The 19,292-nt window shown below is 46.9% G+C and overlaps 1 protein-coding gene across 21 annotated transcripts in view; it reads right to left on the bottom strand.

Annotated features, from left to right (window-relative positions):
- The window catches only part of CAMK2B (calcium/calmodulin dependent protein kinase II beta), a 1,630,344-nt gene that overhangs the window by 38,427 nt on the left and 1,572,625 nt on the right, over positions 1–19,292 (bottom strand). For all 21 annotated transcript variants that reach the window (XM_069618980.1, XM_069618981.1, XM_069618979.1 and 18 more), the window contains one exon: positions 16,240–16,474. In XM_069618980.1, coding sequence (XP_069475081.1) covers positions 16,242–16,474 — 233 coding nt within the window. In that variant the 3' untranslated portion in view covers positions 16,240–16,241. The remainder of the gene's footprint in view (positions 1–16,239; positions 16,475–19,292) is intronic.

Raw genomic sequence — 19,292 nt, 5'->3', positions numbered from 1 at the left:
TCATCATCTAACTCTTTGATCCAACTGAGAACTTATGACCAGTAAGCTTGGACCGCCCCACATCCCCACCACATATGCCAATAGTCAGCTTTCCTGCCACAGCCCCTCCATCAGTATGGGCTTACTCCTTGATACATTTGAGCTAATCTAAGTGGGTCGTATTGCCATCTGTATATCAGCTTGATGGCATGTAGCTTGTATTGGCGGATATGGATGATTTCGCTGTTCTCCTACATATTTGTAACAATAGCTTCTGTGAGATATGTCTACCCATATCTGCTTCCCATTTGTTCTTCAGCGTGAGGGATGGTGTGATAGACACCTCAATCAGCGCTGAGTACATTGTGCTTATTAGGTCTTTAGAGCTCGTACAGGTATCAAGAATTCTTTCGAACGGGGTGAGGTCTCTTTGTAGTTGGCTCTTCCATATCGCCCTTGTCATAACCCCCTTAAGTCTCATGCATAAGAACACCGAGAGTGGGCCTATACCGAGTGCCTCTTGTAGCTCCTGAATGTTGATGAAGGTATTATTCCTCCACAGCTGCCCAGTTCTTTCTAGTCCCGCCTGATAACAGTCCTCAAAGCTCCCGGGGTACGGGATCGCGTCTCGGATTCCTGGTGCCCACAGGTGTCCCAGAGGGGAGGGCCAAGTCGTAATTCCCTCCATTTTCTTGCCAGGTGTCCACAGTGCCCATATTGTTCCAATGATGAGGTGAGTTTTAATGCTGTTCCGTAATTGGGGCCCTGGGACCCAAAGCCATTCACCTAGGATGAATGGGCAAAGATGGTAATTATCTAGGGCTATCCATTGCGGGTCTGACTGTTGCCTGACGTGCGGAATCAATACGCGCAATTGGATCGCTCTGTAATACGTTTCTATGTCTGGGAGGCCTACCCTTGCATTGTCCTTTCATAGTTGGAGCAAGGATCTGGGGACTCTGGGCTTTTGATTTTGCCATAGGAAGGTTAACAGGGACTTCCTAGTGTCAATGAAATATTCTTTGGGCATTCTAATGGGGAGCATTTGAAACAGGTAGAGTATTTTGGGCAGTATCAGTATTTTTAAAGCGTTTAGGCGGCCAAACCAGGAGACGGTGAGTCTGGACCACCTTTCGATATCTTTTTGGAGGGTAAGTGATAGCAGGGGGAAATTAGCTTGGTATAAAGAGCCTAGTTCTCGGGTAACATTAATGCCCAGGTATCTGAGTGCGGAGAGGCTGACCTTCACCCTTAGTGGAGCGAATCGTTCCACTTCGGAGTCCTTGCTTTTATCAATTGGGAGGAGGATTGACTTTCCTGTATTAATTTTGAGGCCGGCTAATTGGCCATATTCTTCAATTATACATAGTGCAGCTGGGACTGAGTTTAAGGGATCAGTTAGGTGTAGGAGAATATCGTCAGCATAAAGGCCCAGTTTATATTCTCGTTCTCCCACTTTAATTCCTCTAACCCTGTCATCGTGTCTTAGTTTCTGCGCCAGCACAAACAGTATTGCGGACAGTGGTGTTAGGAAGAATTCTCTGTTTAAGCTGAATTTCTAGTGAGTCCCCCAGCAGCTTTGCTGGATTTCTGGAGTTTGTTGTTTTCTCCTGCCAAGAGTGAGACTCTTTTTACCCACTCCTCGACATGATTTGTGGTGTTTCTTTGAGTGTTCATGTGTTTTATGGGCTATGGGGTCTTTCACTCCATAGGGTCTCATGTGTTTTTTACTATGTGTGTTACACAGCACCCTCCGTGCAGTAACACAGGGGTGTCATAGTGACCCCCCCCCCCATAGACTGCATACCCTGGGACTGACTACTGTCTCCCAGGCATGTAAAGTCACCATTGGCTTTACTAGTCCCAAATTACTAACAGAACCAGTACAAACCATCCTATTGTGGACGTACTGGTAGGGGCAATTCGATTGCCCCTGGATCTGTTGTTCGAGGGGTCACTGTCCCGTCCCCCCTCGTCAAGTTTTGGCTGGTGGCAGTGGATACTACTCTTTATATTCGACCGCGAATATATCTCTATGGGATTTTCCCATTGTTCGAGGCTAATACTTTTTAACATAGCCTCTAACATACCGCCGGTTTATATATTTAATTTTAATTCACCGGTTGGTATTTTCTGCCAAAACTCGGTTTTAAAATGGCGTTTGTGTTCGCCTCTGTAACTCCAAACCAAAGGTCGAGCCCTTTGTTCCACTTTTGGCGGGCTTCTACACAGAAGCCCTCCAAAGTGGTGCCACTCTGTCTGGGTACCACAGGGTGGGTGGGAGGGGGTTTAGGCACCTTGGACTAAGTTGCCTTGCCAACTCAGGTCGCACTCTTGCGTGATTGGCCCAAGTGGTGGGCCGCCCCGCTCACCACTTAGCATGTGTGATTGACAGCTAGACTGAATGAATGGGGGTTTCTTGCATAAAAGCAGGGCTTTTGGGACTGGAACTTCAGAAGTCGCCACAGGACCTGAAAATCTGAAGAGGGAGAAGCTGAGCTGACCTGCTACGACGACACCACTGGTGGAGCCCTGCTGAACCGACTCACCACTTCCCAACGACAGAGGAGATCTCCGTGCTGGAGAGTCTTCGTCCCTTGACTGGTGGGCACAACCAGTTTACCTTCTTTTTCGCTTCCAAGACGTCCAAGTGGTCGAATTGCCCGTGCCAAGCACCCCGGCAACCGGGTAGCCACTTACCCTTGCACCGCGAATAAAAGGACCGCTCCTTTTAATTGAGAACACCGCGGCTGGTTTCTTCCCCGGCAGTGCAACAGACTCCTGTTTTCCTCCACAACGAGATCCTCTCTTCCCCCGGACGAAGCACTGACTTGCACCAGCTGCCAGGAACAACTGCCCCCACTGGAGCGTTCTCACCATTTTAAGGTACCGTGTAAGCCAGGCCTCCCTTTCTAAAGATTGCTACAAGGTAACAATAACCCCTTAACCTTCTGGACTGGGCTGGCCACCTTGACCATCTAACTGGTCCCTTTATTTTGGTCCAACTCTTTCTGAACCTTTTGCGAGACTTTTGTGCACTTTTCAACCGTGTGAACTTGGACACATTTCGTCCGGAGCCTCTTAAAGTGGGTCCGGCCTCTTGAACTTTGACTTTACGGTTTTAACCTGCCTTCTTCTCCTACTGTGTTCTTCCGAAAGTGTTGGGATCTGTTTCTATCTTTGCTCTGCCTTTCTCTCCCTTGTGAACCAAGTTATTAGAGTGCCAGCTTCGTTAAGCGCTCACCGTTGTCTGAAAATAAGTGTTGCTTTACTTAAGACTTATCTAATAACCGTTTAAGGGAGTGTATATCTTTTAGTGACCGTGTTTTTGAACTGCTTGAAATTAGTGCCATTGTGATTACTAGATGTGTTTTTAAATAAATAATTATATCTCTTTTACACCAAGCTCTGGTCAGTGTTTGCTTGTTCTACTGTGTTCGTTTGACCTATTGTAAATACTCTGTATACTGCCTAACTCTTCTTGAGAGAAGTCTGACTGCTCAGCCACAGCTACCAGGTAAATCTGGGTGGTACAGACTGCTACCAATTGGGTTTACTGCCTGTGGTCTTAAATCTTTTGCAGTGGTCCCAAAGGGAACTGCACAGGTTTCTGCCTAACAAGTGGACAGCCTTATCTCGTTCCCCTTTCCAAAGGAAACCACCTTGAGTAGCCTCCGTTCACTGTCACAGATGTCGTGGGAGATATGTACAGTGCCTTAATGGCGCGACAGAGTTTTGGTCCCAACCCATTCCAAACTAATACTCTCTCCAGGAGGTCCCAGGCCACCCTGTCAAAGGCCTTTTCGGTATCTAAGGACAGAAGAGATGGGTCTTCTCCCATTCCTTGTGCTTCGTGTATCAGATGGAGTGTTTTTCTCATCGTGTCAGCTCCCTGTCCCCCGTTGACGAAGCCAACTTGGTCAGAATGTATACGTCGCGGTAGATACATTTCAAGCCGGCCTGCGATGACCCTTGCGTATATTTTAGCATCGATGTTAAGAAGAGAGATGGGTCGATAGGAGCTGCAGTGTTTAGGGTCTCTGCCTACTTTTGGAATGACGGCGAGGAGGGCCTGAGCAGGGCCTTTCCTGTCTTTAAGCACTTTATGGCAGCAGTAACTTCTCTTCTGTGACTGGAGTGTCTAGGGATTCAGCCTCCGTGTGTGTGAGTGTAGGGAGCTCTGTATCCTTAAGGTATGTGTCAATACTTCCTAATGGAGGGGGGGGGTCGCAAGTATACAGGTAGAAAGAGGCAAATGCTTCTTGTATTACCTCCGGAGATGTTTCTATCGTGTCTCGGAGGGTGCCATCCGTCCTCTCTATAGAATCGACCCATCCTTCTGTTTTTTGCGCTCGAAGACGAACCGCCAGGAGGGCATCTGCTTTATCTCCTTTTTCATAGTATTTCTGTTTTAAATATTGCAGGTTTTGAGCTACTTTGCCTACAATGAGTATTCTCAATTCCTCCCTGAGTTCTCTGGCTTCGGCAATATACTTGGATCTGTCATACGGGGAAGACAGCGCCAGTTTTTCAGCCGTACAAAGCTTTTCCCTAATATTCTTTTCCAACAGGGCACATTCCCTTTTTTTCGGGCACCTTCTCTATTGAGGACCCCCCTCCATGTAGCCTTAGCTGTCTCCCATACGGACACCTTCCCAACCTCGCCCGTGTCATTGGTGGTGAAAAATTGTTTAATCTCGTTCTCAAGGTCTTCTCTAAAGACTGTGTCGGACCATAAAGATTCGTTGCATCTCCATTTAGTGTTCCGGGGGCAAGGTCATTCCAGCCTGTATCCACAGAGACCATGGGCATCATTACGACCCTGGCGGAAGACCATGGTGCTATTAGCATCATGGTCCATGCCGGTAAGTTACCGACTCCGCCATGGAGAAAGGGGGAATTACCACGCCATTACAAGGTTGGCGGGCGGTAATTTCCCCCTTCCTCCATGGCCCTTCCCCATTCCCATTTTTGCCCCATAGGGCTCAATGGGAATGGGGAAGGCGCTAAGTACGGTGCCGTATATTGCAGCACCGTAATTAGCACCAAGGTCCCTTTGCGGGTCCCTACTTTAACGGCTGGTCTACACCAGCCGTTAAGGTCGGGTCCCGCAAAGGGACCTCGTAATTAGGGACTAATAGGTCAACGGCACCACAGCCTTTTACGGTGCCGTTAACCCATTAGCGCCTGGGTCGTAATGAGGCCCCATGTCATGATCTGACCATGCGGCGGGATGTATGTCTGCAGTATGAAGCACTCATAGCAGGCCTTTGGAGAGGAAGATGTAGTCAATATGCGTGAGAGTGTCATGGGGAATGGAGTGGAAAGTGAAGCCTCCATCTACTGGGTGTAGGTGGCGCCAACTGTCGGTGAGGCCATATAGGTCAATAGTTATTCTGATTTCAGCTTGTTCTCGTGACTGTGGCGGGTTATGTGCATCTGTTTTAGTTTGCCTATCCACAGAGCTGTCCATCCACGTATTAAAGTTTCCTCCAAGAACTGTGTGCCCCTGTGCCATAGTGAGAACTTTCTCTGTAGTTTTGTGGAGGAACCTGTTTTGCCCTTGATTGGTGCATAGAGTGTGTTGAAAGTAACAATTGTGCCGCGAATGTTTCCCACTACTACCAGAGCCCTTCCCTCTGTGTCAGGCCAAGACCCAAGAGTTGTCATACTAAGGCGAATTAGAATCCCCACTCCCGCCTTTTTTGAGATTCCAGAGCTCCAGAGGGAGAGACCTACTTCGCGGCATGGGATCGCTTTCTCCTCCCCTCTTTGATAACGTGTTTCTTGAAGAAATAGAATATCTATGTTGGATCGCCATAGATCGTTTTGTGGGAGAGTTCAGGCCCTTTACATTAAGTGTGTATATGCGATGCGTAGTGTATCATTTCGGAATGTGGGTGACATCTTGAACTATGGCTGTGTGCTTAGATGTCCAGAATGTTTGCTTCAGCGCCTCTGTTATGTTGGGCGGCCTTGTATCTGATTCGTTGCCACTGGGTTGGGTCCTAATAGGCCCTAAGAGGGTCACTAATCGACCCGTGGGGTTCCTATCTTGCTCCTTCATGGTCCCGTTTTGTATCCCTCTTCTTTTCAACCCTTCCCTTTTATGAACTCTGAGTTGTTCCCCCACCCCATCCCTCCCCACCACCCTTTTCATTCGGCGTCCGATCCGGCCAGGTTAACATCACCCAGTCGTTCTCGGACCACCAGTGGGAACCACAAAACAAGCGGTCCTATTTTAATATAACCATATTAACAATGAGCCCCCAACATGTTGCTCATGATTCAAGAAAAAAGAAAAACCCCATTTTATAGGCTGGAGTTCCGACCCCGTTCTTAGTCATCATTTTCGTGTCTGCCCTACATCAGGTCCCCATCAGCACATCCGAAGACTTTCATCAGAACCAGCGTTTTCCGTGTCCCAAATGCCTCTCCCTTCCCCTTTCCAACACCCCTCATCCTTCAGAGTTTCCCAGTGTTGGGCCCAGTCCCTCGCATGATCTCCAGTGCCCAGCTACGATCTTACCCTGATCTCATCGTCTGATGTTTGTTGTATAGACACAAAGGGACAAATGGGAGGGAAGATCAATGCTCCTTGTTTGGAGAGGCATTCATTCTCCTAAACTTACTGGATCCCTGGATCCTCTTTTGCCTCGGCCCCTTGGTGTGCCATTCTCTGTCCTCATCTTTCCGTTCGCCCGATGATGTTCCTTTTAACTGTGCGCCTAGTAAGTCTGATATGCAGCTGGCGATCCCTTTCTCAAGGGGTGATTTTCATTGTGGATCCCTCCCACTCAAATGTGAGTGAGAAAGGATAGCCCCATCGGTATCTTATACCTTTGTCCTTGAGCATTCTTGTGATCGGTAAGCACTTTCTTCTCAATGCCAGTGTGAGGGAGGGTAGGTCTTGATAAATAGAAATGTCTGAATCTCCCAGTGCTAGCTGCAGTGTGTGTCTGGCCTTCTCCAGGATTCACGTCCTATCCGAATAATTGTGAAATCGAGCTAATACTGGTCTTGGGCCACCAGGTCTGCCACCGGCTCTGTGAATGCGGTCGGTTATGGGTTCATCCACTGAATCATCTTTAAAGAGGAGCTTCAAAATGGTGTGTAAGCTCTGTTTAAGATCGAGCTCGGTTTCGCCTTCCTTTTACGGAATGCCAAACACACGTATGTTGTTGCGGCGTTCCCTGTTTTTGAGATCGTCGACCTTTAAGCGGATTTCTTCTTCTTTGTGTTCAATCTCTGCTATCCGAAGGTCCATCTGAGTCTCCTGGGTTTTCAGGGAGGTTTGGTTATGTTCGACTTCTTCCAACCTGTCCTCCATTTTATCCATCCTGTGTGTGATTTTGTCTTGTTTCCGATGTTGGCTCTCATGCTTCTCATTTCGGTAAGTAAGTCAGCAACGTCCGCCTTGGTCGCAGCCGCGTCAGATCCCTTTGCTGACATTTTGCTAGCGCCGGATGACTGCAGGGATTCGTGAGGTGGTGAGAATTTGTATTTCGCCAATTTATTCTTAATGTCCATGGGCAGCGTGTCCTCAGTAGTGAGATGAACAGGTGTCCGCTGCGCGCGGTAGAGGCCAATGCTACCTGAGGTAGGGGAAGTTTAGAGGAACAGAGGGGGGCCACACCCTATACCACAGGGGTCCGGCTCACAATTCCACGTTCTTGAGATGCCCCCTGAACTCAGGCTTGGAGCGTACCTAGGTTGAAGTCCCTTACCGTGGTTGTGTAGTATTCAACAGGTTGGAGAGGTTTTCTGTGGCTCTGGATGTGGGGATCGGAGGAGGTACGTGGTGCATCTGAGGAGGGCACACGCCCCAGACCATGGGGGCCCAACCCTCAGGTACACGTGCCAATATGTCACCCCTTGTGATATCCTGGGATGTACGGCACAGTCATGAACTAAGGTCCTCATGCGTTGGTATATGACAGAGTGCCTCTGACCTGCGACCCCTGCGGTTGGGCAAGCTATTGCAGCTTGGTAGGCTCAATTGTGGTATTCTGGTGGTGTCGACCTACGCAGCCGCGGAGGTCTGGACCCTGGGGGGTGGGGGGGTTGCATATTGTTGAATTGGATGTTCCAGGCCCCAAATGGCCCTTGTGGAGGCCTGTGTTTGCCCCTCTTTGACTGTAATCTTGCCTCCCTGGTGTAACAGCCCCTGGAGTTTTCCAGGTTTAAGTATCAGGTTGGTGGCAGTGTGTCACGCCATAGGAGACCACGAGGGGTATTTTTCTTTTAATTGATTTGTCCCCCTCCCCTTTCTCTTCATGCGCGTGTCCGCCTGGGAGTTAAAATTGTCGATGGGGCGGTGTTGTAGGTGGGTCATATGAAGGCCCCCGCATCAATCAATCAGGACCTGCGCCTAGTCTGTCAGGGGCCGGGGGCCAAGTTGAGGCGAGCCATGCTGGTGATCTGTCGGGTAGCGGGCCCAGTGATTGAAAGGGTTGGGGCTGTGGTTACCTGAGCTCTGTGGGGCCTTCTCCGGTTTTCCGCTCCTCCGTAGATCAGGGCAGGCAGCCCTGGCACAGGTCCTTTGCAGATCGGATGGCCATGCCACTTGTCTGCGGGGGTGCTCCGAGTGTGTGTGTCACCAGCTGGGGTCCATCCATGCAGGGCCGAGGGGACAGTGACGGCGTCTCCTCCCCTGGCGCAGCAGTTCGTTTGCGCGCGCACCGGGGTCCCAGGCAGTGCGGGAGCTGCGTTTGTGGGCCTAATACGCAACGGATCACCAGGTTTCTCAGTCGCGTTTTCTCGGCGAAGATCACTCCGATTTTCGTCAGGTTTTCTCAAGGGGGTTCCCGGCTCCTTCAGGCATCCAATTTTAGTGGTTGGTAGGCCGAGGGGGGGAGGTCTCGAGGTGGGGGCTCAGTCCACGTTAACGGACCCAGGAGTGGAGCTCACATGAAGGGTGTCTCCATTCACGCGCCCCCTGGTGGCCAATCTCCATGTTGTTTTTTAAGGATTTAAGGATTTCTACCTCGCTTGTGTGTACTCTGATGCACAGGTAGTTGAATGGACCTGTGGAGACATGCAGGGGACAGTTTACTGGGATGATTTTGGGTCCTCCAGTGACTGGTACTATCACTGACTTGCTCCAAATAATCTTCAGCCCCCTATATATACACCACATTCACTGATCAAGTCTATTGCTCTCGAACCCGACCTTGGAAGGTTTCCAGGTAGATCAAAAGGTCATCCGTGTATAGCGATATCCGGTCCTCCCATCCCCCCCGGCCACGGAAATCCCTCAAGTGTTACGTTAGTTCTGATTACTATAGCCAGAAGGTACAGAAGTGGGGATAATGGGCACCCCTGTTTAGTGCCCAGTTGGAGCAGAAAGCTGCCTGAGGTGAAATCATTCACCATCACTTTGGCTACGGGACTGGCATACAATAGTCTCACCCAAGACATGTCATATTCTTCTATTCCTGCTTTCTTCATTACTGCCCAGAACAAGTCCCATCGCACTGAATGGAAGGCCTTCTCCAAATTCATCGACATAATTGCATGTGGCCATTGCAGCATATGTGCTTTTGCCAGGGTGTTATGTACTCTTCTCAAGTTCATTCTAGTGGCTCTCCCGGGGACAAAACTGCATTGGCCTGCATTGATCAATTGGGCTATAGTGTTTAACAGTCTATTTGCCAGGTGTTTTGTCAGGATTTAAAGGTCCTGACAATATACCAATATACCCCAAACGTGCTAGCTATTTGGTAACCTCTCGTGCAATAATCTGTTTCCGCTTCTATGCCCTTGACCCACCTGGACTCTTCCTCTCTTTTTTCCAGCAATGCCAGCATTTTCCCAGGTTTATCCCCCGACTCGTATACTCTGGCTTTTGATTCCCAGTGTGCCTGTTTAGGTTCATCTTCAACCACTGAGCTGCATTGGGCTATCGGTAACCGCAGCTCTCTTTTTGACTCCTGTGAGTTATTTAGGATGTATTCCCTTTCTTTGTGAGCTATGTCCCTTTCTAATTCCTCAAGCTTGGGTTTCTCCGCCAACGTGTGTCGACCTATCACTGAGATTGCCCGCCCCTAACCACTGTTTTGTATGCTTCCCAAGTCATTCTGCTGCATTCTAAAGAACCTTCATTAATTCTGAAATGTTCTGTTGTTTCTTCTTCCATGGCTCCTTCCATGACTCTCACAATTTCTATATTGACCAGGTAACAGGCATTAAGCTTCTTTTCCTCAAGTCCTTTATGTTCTTTTCCTTTTATCGTAATGTACAGTGGGGCATGACCAGAGATCCCTCCCTCTAGATATTTCACCTTGCTCACCCTTACCACCATCGTACATGGTAGGAAAATGTAGTCGAGTCTGGAGAATGATGCATGTGTCCCTGAATAATATGAGAACCTTCCACCCCCAAAGTGCAGGTACCTGCACATGTCCCTGAGCCCCTTTCCCTCTACAACTGTGGCCAGTTTTGTGTGCACACTGTTGGGGTTGGTGACTCCCCCCCCCCCACACCCGGACGATCTATTTGTCTGCTTATGCATGAGGTCATTGAAATCTTGTCCCAATATCGTCACTTCTGCTGTGCGTGCTGTCAATAGTGTTTGGACAATTCTCAACATAACTGCCTCTAGGTGTGGTAGTGCATACACATTCAGCAACATCATTGATTCTCCCCATAACTCCCAAGTGACCAGTATGCATCTCCCTTTGGGGTCTTTTAAAAAAAAGTCTTTTAGAAATTTAGTACAGCGACTCAGAGAGCCTCCAAGGGGACTTACAATCCAGTATTGTTATGACACATTTATATAATAACCAACAGTTGTACAATTGAACCTTCATTTCAACATGTATATTCTATCCATCCCAATCTTTGGGGTCTCGTTCAACCATATTGATCAAATGAGGATAGCCCCCTTGTAAAAGCCTGCATGTTCTACCACTTTATATTGACCCCTTCCCAGGAAGGTACATGACGTTCCCATCAAGTTTGTTTCACATAACAATATGTCTGCTTTATGCCTGTTAATGTATGTGGAGACTGTCCCCGCTTTGATCTTATCAATCAACCCATTTACATTCTAAGTTATACATTTCAGATCTTGCCTATCACTGTTCTGTTTGTTTTATATTAATTTCCCGGGTCTGACGTGGTCTGGAGTTTCCCTACCCCCTTTTTTTACTTTTCTCCCTCCTGCAGCGTCAGACTGGCTAGTGCCCAGGACCTGTTTGATTAACCAACCTAACTCAACCCTTAAAACTCCCCCCACTCCATAATTCTCCCAAAATGACGCATCTGTCACCCTTCCCGAACAAGAAAACGTATAACCCCACCCAGTCTGTGGGGGCTCTATGGTCACCTGCTCCGCTCCGACGCCCCGCCTGGTGCATCCATTTTAGCTTCTGAGGTTCCAGGCAGTTAAATCTTAACCCGCGACTGCTGTTGGCACTGCGTCGTGTTCTCCTGTTTCACTCCATCAGTTCTTTGTGGTGCGGCTTTGTCTCCAAGCTCCCACACCCTTTAGCTTTGTCGGCTTTCGTGGATTCCTTCAGAGCCCCGGGAGTCCCTTTCGTTTTCCCTTCTCTATTCGGGCTCATTTGCTCTACTCATTCCCATGCCTCAGCTGGATCAGTAAACAATCTGACGCCCTGTGGGCCGATCACTTAAAGTGTCGCTGAGTCCATCACTGCATATTTAATGTCCTGTGCTCAGAGCTTTCTCTGTGCCATATCAAAGGATTGATGCACTTTCTGAACCGCCCTCAAGAAGTCCAGAAAAACTGCTACTTTAGCTCCGTTGACCATGATTGGTCCTTTTTTTCTTGCTGTTGGCAGGATCACGTCTTGATCTCAAAAGTTCAGGAGTTTCACTATGACCAGTCTAGGCGCGCTTCCTGGAGGGGTTTTCCTGCTTGCACCCTATGGGTCCTCTCAACAGAAAAGAAGTTTGACAGACTGACCGGGCCCATCCATTCTTTAATCTATGGATTCTAGATATAGCTCCATTGACGGACCTTTGATTCTCTCTGGGAGTCAGTTTATTCTTATATTGCTCCACCTTGCTCTTCCTTCTGCATCCTCTATTCTACTCTCTAGTCGTTGCAGGTTTGTTAGCAATGCTTGAATGTTCTTTTTCATTGGGCCCATTGCGTCTCCCAGGTCTGATATTCTTGCTTCTGCCTCCTCAACTCTGTCCGATACCTTATGCGGTTCATGTCTGAGAAGTCCCACATCTGCACCAATGGCATTGTTATTTTGCTCCAGTATAGTCCTGGCATCTTGTATTGCCTGTAGAATATGCTGCATCATGTGGGACTGATTGTCCTCCCCAATGGGCTGTCTTTTGGCTGTAGTACTATCTTTCTGTGTGCATTTCCCTAATGCCCACCTGTTGTGTAGACATCCATTTTTGATTGGCTTCCTGGTTGTCCCCCTCTTCTTGTCCTTAATTATGTGGTTTTGCCTTGGGCTTTATGTGTCTGGATGAATTTCCTGGCTTAAGGGTTTCACGGGTAACACTCCCCCTGTGTCTCTTCGACAGATTCACGTTCTGTATGACTCTCCTCCTCAGGCACCATTTCTGGAACAAGATGCTCCATCCCACACCGGGGATCTGTGTGCCTCGACGCCTCACATTGCTCGAGCCCTGTTGTGGTCGTGCTGTGCACCCTCCATCTGGCTCTTTCACGCATTTCCCCAGCCCAGTGGCTGCCGTTACTCTCAGTGGGCGCGGTCCCGCTGTGGAGTTGGACTTTCTTCCTCTTTGTTCTGGTGCAGCATAGGAGATGGGGGTGGGGGAGGAGAGAGTTGGTTGACTCTCCTATCCTTCCCTCTCCCGCTCTTGTACCCCGCATTCCAGGGGCCACTGATCCTCTTCTATCGCTCCCGTCGGGCCCCACCGTTATTTGCCATCTTGTTTTTCTCTGCTCAGGTCCCGGCGTCGCCTCTCCCTCCTTTCTATGTTTATCCTCTTAAAAGACTCAGTGGCTCAGAATCTGAGGAGGGAGCAATTCTAGTAGAGTTATTCTGTTTATGGTGGCGTGTCGGAGCAGATGCAGCTGCCTCTACTCCATCTCGGTGCACAACAACGCCACCCAGCCCCAACTCTGCCCCTTTAAATATATCAAGCTCCCCAGAAAGAAAATCCAGCAATACAGAACTCCACCAGACCCGCCCAAGTTCCTTAATTTAGAAGCAGGAAGTAACAGCACACCACTCTGAAAAGGTATAAACGATTGAGGATGGGCATATTCAGTTATATGGGGAAGATGCAATGTCAAAAGTAAATAACTTTTCCTTCCTTATTTTTCATAACCTTAAGAAACAGAATGCAAATCAGGAAGAACTGGTTGGGCAGGCTCATGAAAAATAAACCCTAGTCAAAGAATCCTAGTCGCTGATACATGTCTAGAACTAACTCCATGCTTTTGCCCTCTTTTTTTTTACTGTGATATAGTTTATAATAAACTTTCTACAACAATACAAATATAAATACAAATACATTTTCACACTAAAAAAATCTTTAATCTTCAACATATAAAAGTTAAGCTCTTAAAACAACTTCTAAATCAATAATTCTCTCAACAATGTTATCAACATACCAAATATGTCAATATCATTATCTTTCCTTTACAATAAATAAGGAAAAGGAAACATTATCAGCAAATTATTGGAATTCATAGGGGGACAGTTCCAGTATGTTATGTCATCTCATTTCAGTCCAACCTTCTATTTTTTGGGAAACACTCCCCAAGCTAAATATTTTGTAATATGTTCCCAATACTGTGTAATCGCTATAACTATGGTGATTTGGTTCGCATTAGGTGTTCTCAAAAATCACCCGTATTAAAATATTTCAAACCATTCACAAAACGCACGTCTTCAAAATGTTCCCCACTGCAATACTTTACTTATGTGCTGATGTTGATGTCTCCTGTCTCTTGTGAAAGAGAACATAGAATCTGATTGCCCTCCAGTATGAACACCTTCTCTCACCATACGCAAAAAGGAGTGGTAGATGATCATTAGACAACCCCAGGATGAAGTTGAATTGACTTTACAGAATGAAAAAGGAAATATTGCTGCATGGAAAGGTTATATGAGATTTTACGGACGAAGAAGTAAATATAATTGCAAGCCTCAAACCTTCTAATTGTCAAGATGACTCATGCTCAGCTTTAGTTATCAAGGATGGTGCTAAAGATCTAGCACCCTTTATTACTACCTTGATTAACTCCTCCTTTAAGAACTCCTCAGACCCTAGCAACCTCATGCCGCTACTCAAAAAACGAAATCTAGACCCCAACATACCGACTAACTACAGACTTATTACGACTGTTCCATTTCTCCTAAAGATACTAGACAGAATGGCATATCTCTAAATACAACAATATTTTGAAGACAACCTACTAGGTCTGCGACAATCTGGCTTTAGACCCAGGCATAGGACTGAAACAGCCCTACTGGACCTAAAAATCAAAATCGACGAAGCTAAAGACAAGGGCAAGCTGGCCATCGTGCTCCTGTTGGATTTCTCTGCAGCCTTCGAGCTGGTTGATCATCAAATCCTGACCAAACACCTCTCCATGGCTGCAGCATTCTCTCTAAATGCCTCTAACTGGATTCAATCCTTCCTCTCTAATAGAACGACTATCCAATGCAGAGTCCCCCAAGGGTCCTGTGTTTCTCCCATGCTTTACAATACCTTTACTAAGCTCCCGTTTGATCGCCTTGACGACCTGGGTGTCACATGCACAAACTACACAGACGAAACCCAGTTCCTCATTACCGTTCCGGTTGCTGTGAAAAAGATTCTGTAAAATTAAATGAAATTTACCTTGAAATCCAGGCTTGGATGGCTACACACAGCCTATGCTTAAGCAACGACAAGACTGAATTGTTGATCGTCGGATCCCAGGCCGTCTTAACAAGCTTGACCCCTGCAACCAGTCATTCACTATTGACGGCAACATCATAAAGGTCGCCACTGAAGTCAAAACCCTGGGTGTCTATCTCGACACCACTCTATTGCTCAAAAAGCCAATACACTGTACAGTTTCCATTACTGCCTATACTAATAAACTTATCAATGCATGTAAACCCCTTTTGTCCACTAACAGCTGCCTCACCCTAGCGAGGGCACTGATTCTGTCCAAACTGGATTACTGTAATACATTATTTCTCGGCTCCACTAATCACAACCTGAACAGACTACAAGTTCTCCAGAACAATGTCCTTAGATGCGCCCTCAATTTACCACGTACAACCCACAGCTCCACCTTCAGAAATGATGCTCGGTGGCTTCCAATACGTGATAGAATTAAACTACGTACCATTGTCATCACTCACAAATGCCTGTCCCTGACAGCACCCCAATACCTATCTGACAAATTCTCAAGACAGTGCTCCACCAGACCTACCAGAGCCCCATATTTACACCAACTGAACATTCCGAAGTTTAACCTGAAAACAGCTGGTGGAGCGAGCTTCCCTGTGCTAGCAGCAAAGTGCTGGAACTCGCTCCCCACAGACATTAGAGCTGAAACTTCCGATTGGTCTTTTAGAGCCAAGGTGAAGGATTTGCTTTTCACCCAGCAATGATAAGCCGTTGCATCTCAGACTCGCCATCTCTGAAGCCAGTCTAGAATGGCCTGCCTGCTCCAATTACTGTATATGTAACATATGTGTTGACATTTTGCAATGACAACTCTGCAACTTGGTCTTCACAATGTATTTATACTCATCACTTGTAACCATTCTCTCTCATTGTACTCTGTATGTGTAACCTGTGTTATGTTTTAAGTTTAATGCGCCCAGATACCTCAGGGTTAGGCTGCGCTATACAAATAAATAAACTTAACTAAACTAAATACTAACTCCTATTGAAAAAAATTACACATATTTTATTATTATTATGTATTGTGACAATGTAGCAAGAGAGAAGATATTAAGAGGGATCTGTGGTGCAGAGTCCGATAGGAAAGTGTGTGGCTAGATGAGCCTGGCAGGCCTTGTTAAAAAACAGAAAGTCATTGTGTCTGCTGTGTCACAATTTGGTCTATTTTTAATGCGTTGAGAGCTACATTTCAAAGAAGGAGATGGAAGACGAGGAGGATAGTGTAGGAAATAAAGCTGGGGATTAAGACTTTAAAAAATAAGTAAATAGGCAGGTTCTGCAAGGTTGAACTTCCATAACAAATAAGGATACCCAGAACAGTTACGTAATTCACTGCACGAGTTGCTGAGATGGCATGAGAGCAAATGCTGCAGAGAAGTCTCACAACGGACGTACCTTCACTGAAGTGGTGCCACTGGTGCCCCTGAGCAGTGGAAGTGCACATTCTGCCACTTGCCATCACGGCGATGCCAGACCCTGGTCTCCTCAGACTGGCTGGTGCGCGGGCGTCCCTGGGTATCAATGTACTGCGTCAGCCGAATATAGGCAATACAAGCAGCGTCATCACCCACCACGTGGACGTGGGGGTTCAGGATGGTCGTGTGGATGGGTTTGTTGTTTTTGGATAGCACTACAAAGTGAGAGAGGGAAGTGAAAAAAAGCAGATGTAAAAGAACAGTCTGTAATGGCTGTACCGAGTAGTGATTGCTAGCGCCATATGGGACATACATAAAACGTTGACTACTTGTCTAGTTGAAGTTTTGTGGCTTTGCTTTTATCCTCCACACATACACATTTAGTAAAGTTATAAAAAAAAAACAGAGGGTGTATTTAGATATACTTTCCACTGATTGCCAAAATCTGCAGAGTTATATACAATATGATCTATTAGTTGATCTAATAATACATGTAAATGCATACCTTGCCAGTTGTGTTACATGCAGAGAAGACACACTTTAGTTCATATCCCCCAATATATTTTGTGCTATCACTTATTAATTATTCCTGATATTTTCAGGAACAATATCATACCTACCAATGCTGCGCCTTTGAAAGTGCAGATTCAATGTCTAAAACATTCAAAGAGACTGTAAGCAAAACCTGTGAAGGGGCCTTTTTCCATGGTCTTACATGCTAGGGCACTCCATACATAGTTACCCTAACACTATTTGGGCCTCATTATGAATTTGGCAGTAATTTGTGATTTGTACAAAGAATATAGGGCAGTACTGGCTCCACAACTACTGCAGGTATGGGAGGAGTCCCTGGTTGTGGGCTCCCTCCCGCCGTCCATGCGTGAGGTGATAATAACAGTACTTCCGAAACCTGGTGAGCCTCCCAGTAAAGTCGCTTTGTATCGGCCACTGTCGTTGATAAACGCTGACACAAAGATATTTGCCAAAATCCTAGATTCCAGACTACTCCCTTATATGGCCAATTTGGTTCAGTGGGGATTCATTCCAGCTAGGTCCACAGTGTTAAATCTCTGCAGACTATTTGGTATAATTTCCCAGATCGACCCAAGGGACAGGGGGGTTGCATCATCCTTGGATGCCGAGAAAGCCTTCGACACTGTATCATGGAAGTACTTAATGAGAGTCCAGCAGAGCTATACATCTGGGGCATACTTCCTCAGTTGCGTACAACTACTCTATTCCCGCCTGACGACCAAAGTGTGGACCAACTCCACACTGTCAACAAGCATGGGGTTACACATGGGGAATGTGTCAGGGATGCCCCTAACCCTATTGTTGTTTGCATTGACCATAGAACCTCTTGTAGCTGTGATAAGGTTCAAGCATGGACATAGCGAGATACTTAAGTACAGCTTACCACAAGTTATATCCTTGTATGCTGATGATACCTTATTATATGTTCCGGATCCGGAGCTGACCCTTCGCCCTGTGATGGAATTATACTATTTGGTGTCACAGGCGCAATGTGCAGGGTACTGGTACTCTTCAGGGCCTGAGGTGGTACATCTGACGCTTGAGAGGCTTAGTGCCACCCCTCTAATCTGAAGGCAGTCATGCTTAATGGTAGACACGTAGACTCCATTACATTTGATCCAGTACTTACCACGGTTAATGCCTGGGCTAAGTTATTTCAGACAAAGGGTCGCGCAGTGCCTTAACATTCAAAAGTCCCACTGTGGAATTTCCCGGGCTTGTACCCCACCTTTGATCTTGACTTGCAAAAATCCTGGGGAGCTAACACCGACTTGACGCTGGGTGACCACTTTCCAAGTGGGCACTTTGTGTCTCTTGAGGACTATATGGCAAAACCTGGCAGCGGTCCAATGGTCACCCTGCAATGCTGTAGAATGATGGCTGCTGCAAAACGGTTGTGGCCAATGTTTCTGCAGGAACCTGAAACCCATCCACTCATAGACGCCATTATTATGGGAGGCGAACCTCAGCGAGTTGGGTCTAGACTGCGTTAGATGCTCAGGCACCAAGGATTACTGTACGAGCAAATTGGGAACGCGACCTGGGAGTCCAATTCTCAAATGTCCAATGGCTGAAATGCTGTGCGCATACTAAAAAAGTGTTCTTGTGTGCCCGATATAAGCCGATCCAGTTTAAACTGCTAAACCAGCTACATTACACACCAGCAAGGCTTGCTAAATTCACTGACGATGCTTCCGATGCTTGAATGAAATGCAGCCACGCCCCGGCGGACACAGTGCACATGTTTTGGAATTGTCCCATTATACACAGCTTTTGGGAAGGCGTGGCTGCAACTCTGCATGAGATTCCCCCTACATTAGCACCAGTCAAGTACCTTCTGGGGGGCATAGGCAAAGTGTCAGTGGTGTGGAAATGACTTTTTAATGTAGCATGTGTCATAGCAAAGAAATGTGTTTTTCGATCCTGGAAGTCAAAAAGTGGACTGACGCATGCAGAGTGGTTGCATGATCTCATATATACCTCTGACAGGGAGGAAATGTACATAGCCTCAGTCTCTCCAGTGTGTAGGCCCAAGAACATTTGGACACCCTTGCAGATCTTTTTGGCATCTAAGGGCAGACCAGAGTCGGGAGCGCGGTGATTGGACAAGGTGGAGGGCATCTCAGTCGAATCTCTAATGGTAAAATTTTTGGGATCTCCTTTCTTCTCTACTTATTTTCACACAAAATGGTTTATTCAACTATACTTTGATTCTTGAACATGCCTTTCTCACTGTCTGTACCGTGTCACTACAGTGCCTCTCATGTCTCTGCTTACTGAATGGCCCAGTGTTGTTTGCCTTTAACTTTAAATAAAGTAAATGGTAAATATTTAGACTTGGCGTGTAGCGCAACAAAATGGGATATGTTTCAGGCTCCCTGCGGATGTGATACAAATAATGTGCCCCCTGTGCTAAAGGGTCTCCCTTAAGACATCATGTGTATTTTTCCCTATGCCATGCCTGTCAAAACTGTAATACGTCACTTGTAATGCAAATAA

This window comes from Ambystoma mexicanum, chromosome 10 (genome assembly GCF_040938575.1).
Source record: "Ambystoma mexicanum isolate Mex_15411 chromosome 10, UKY_AmexF1_1, whole genome shotgun sequence".
Classification (NCBI taxonomy): Eukaryota; Metazoa; Chordata; class Amphibia; order Caudata; family Ambystomatidae; genus Ambystoma; species Ambystoma mexicanum.
Note: the sequence above shows the minus strand (reverse complement) of the source record. Positions and strands in the feature narration are given on the sequence as shown.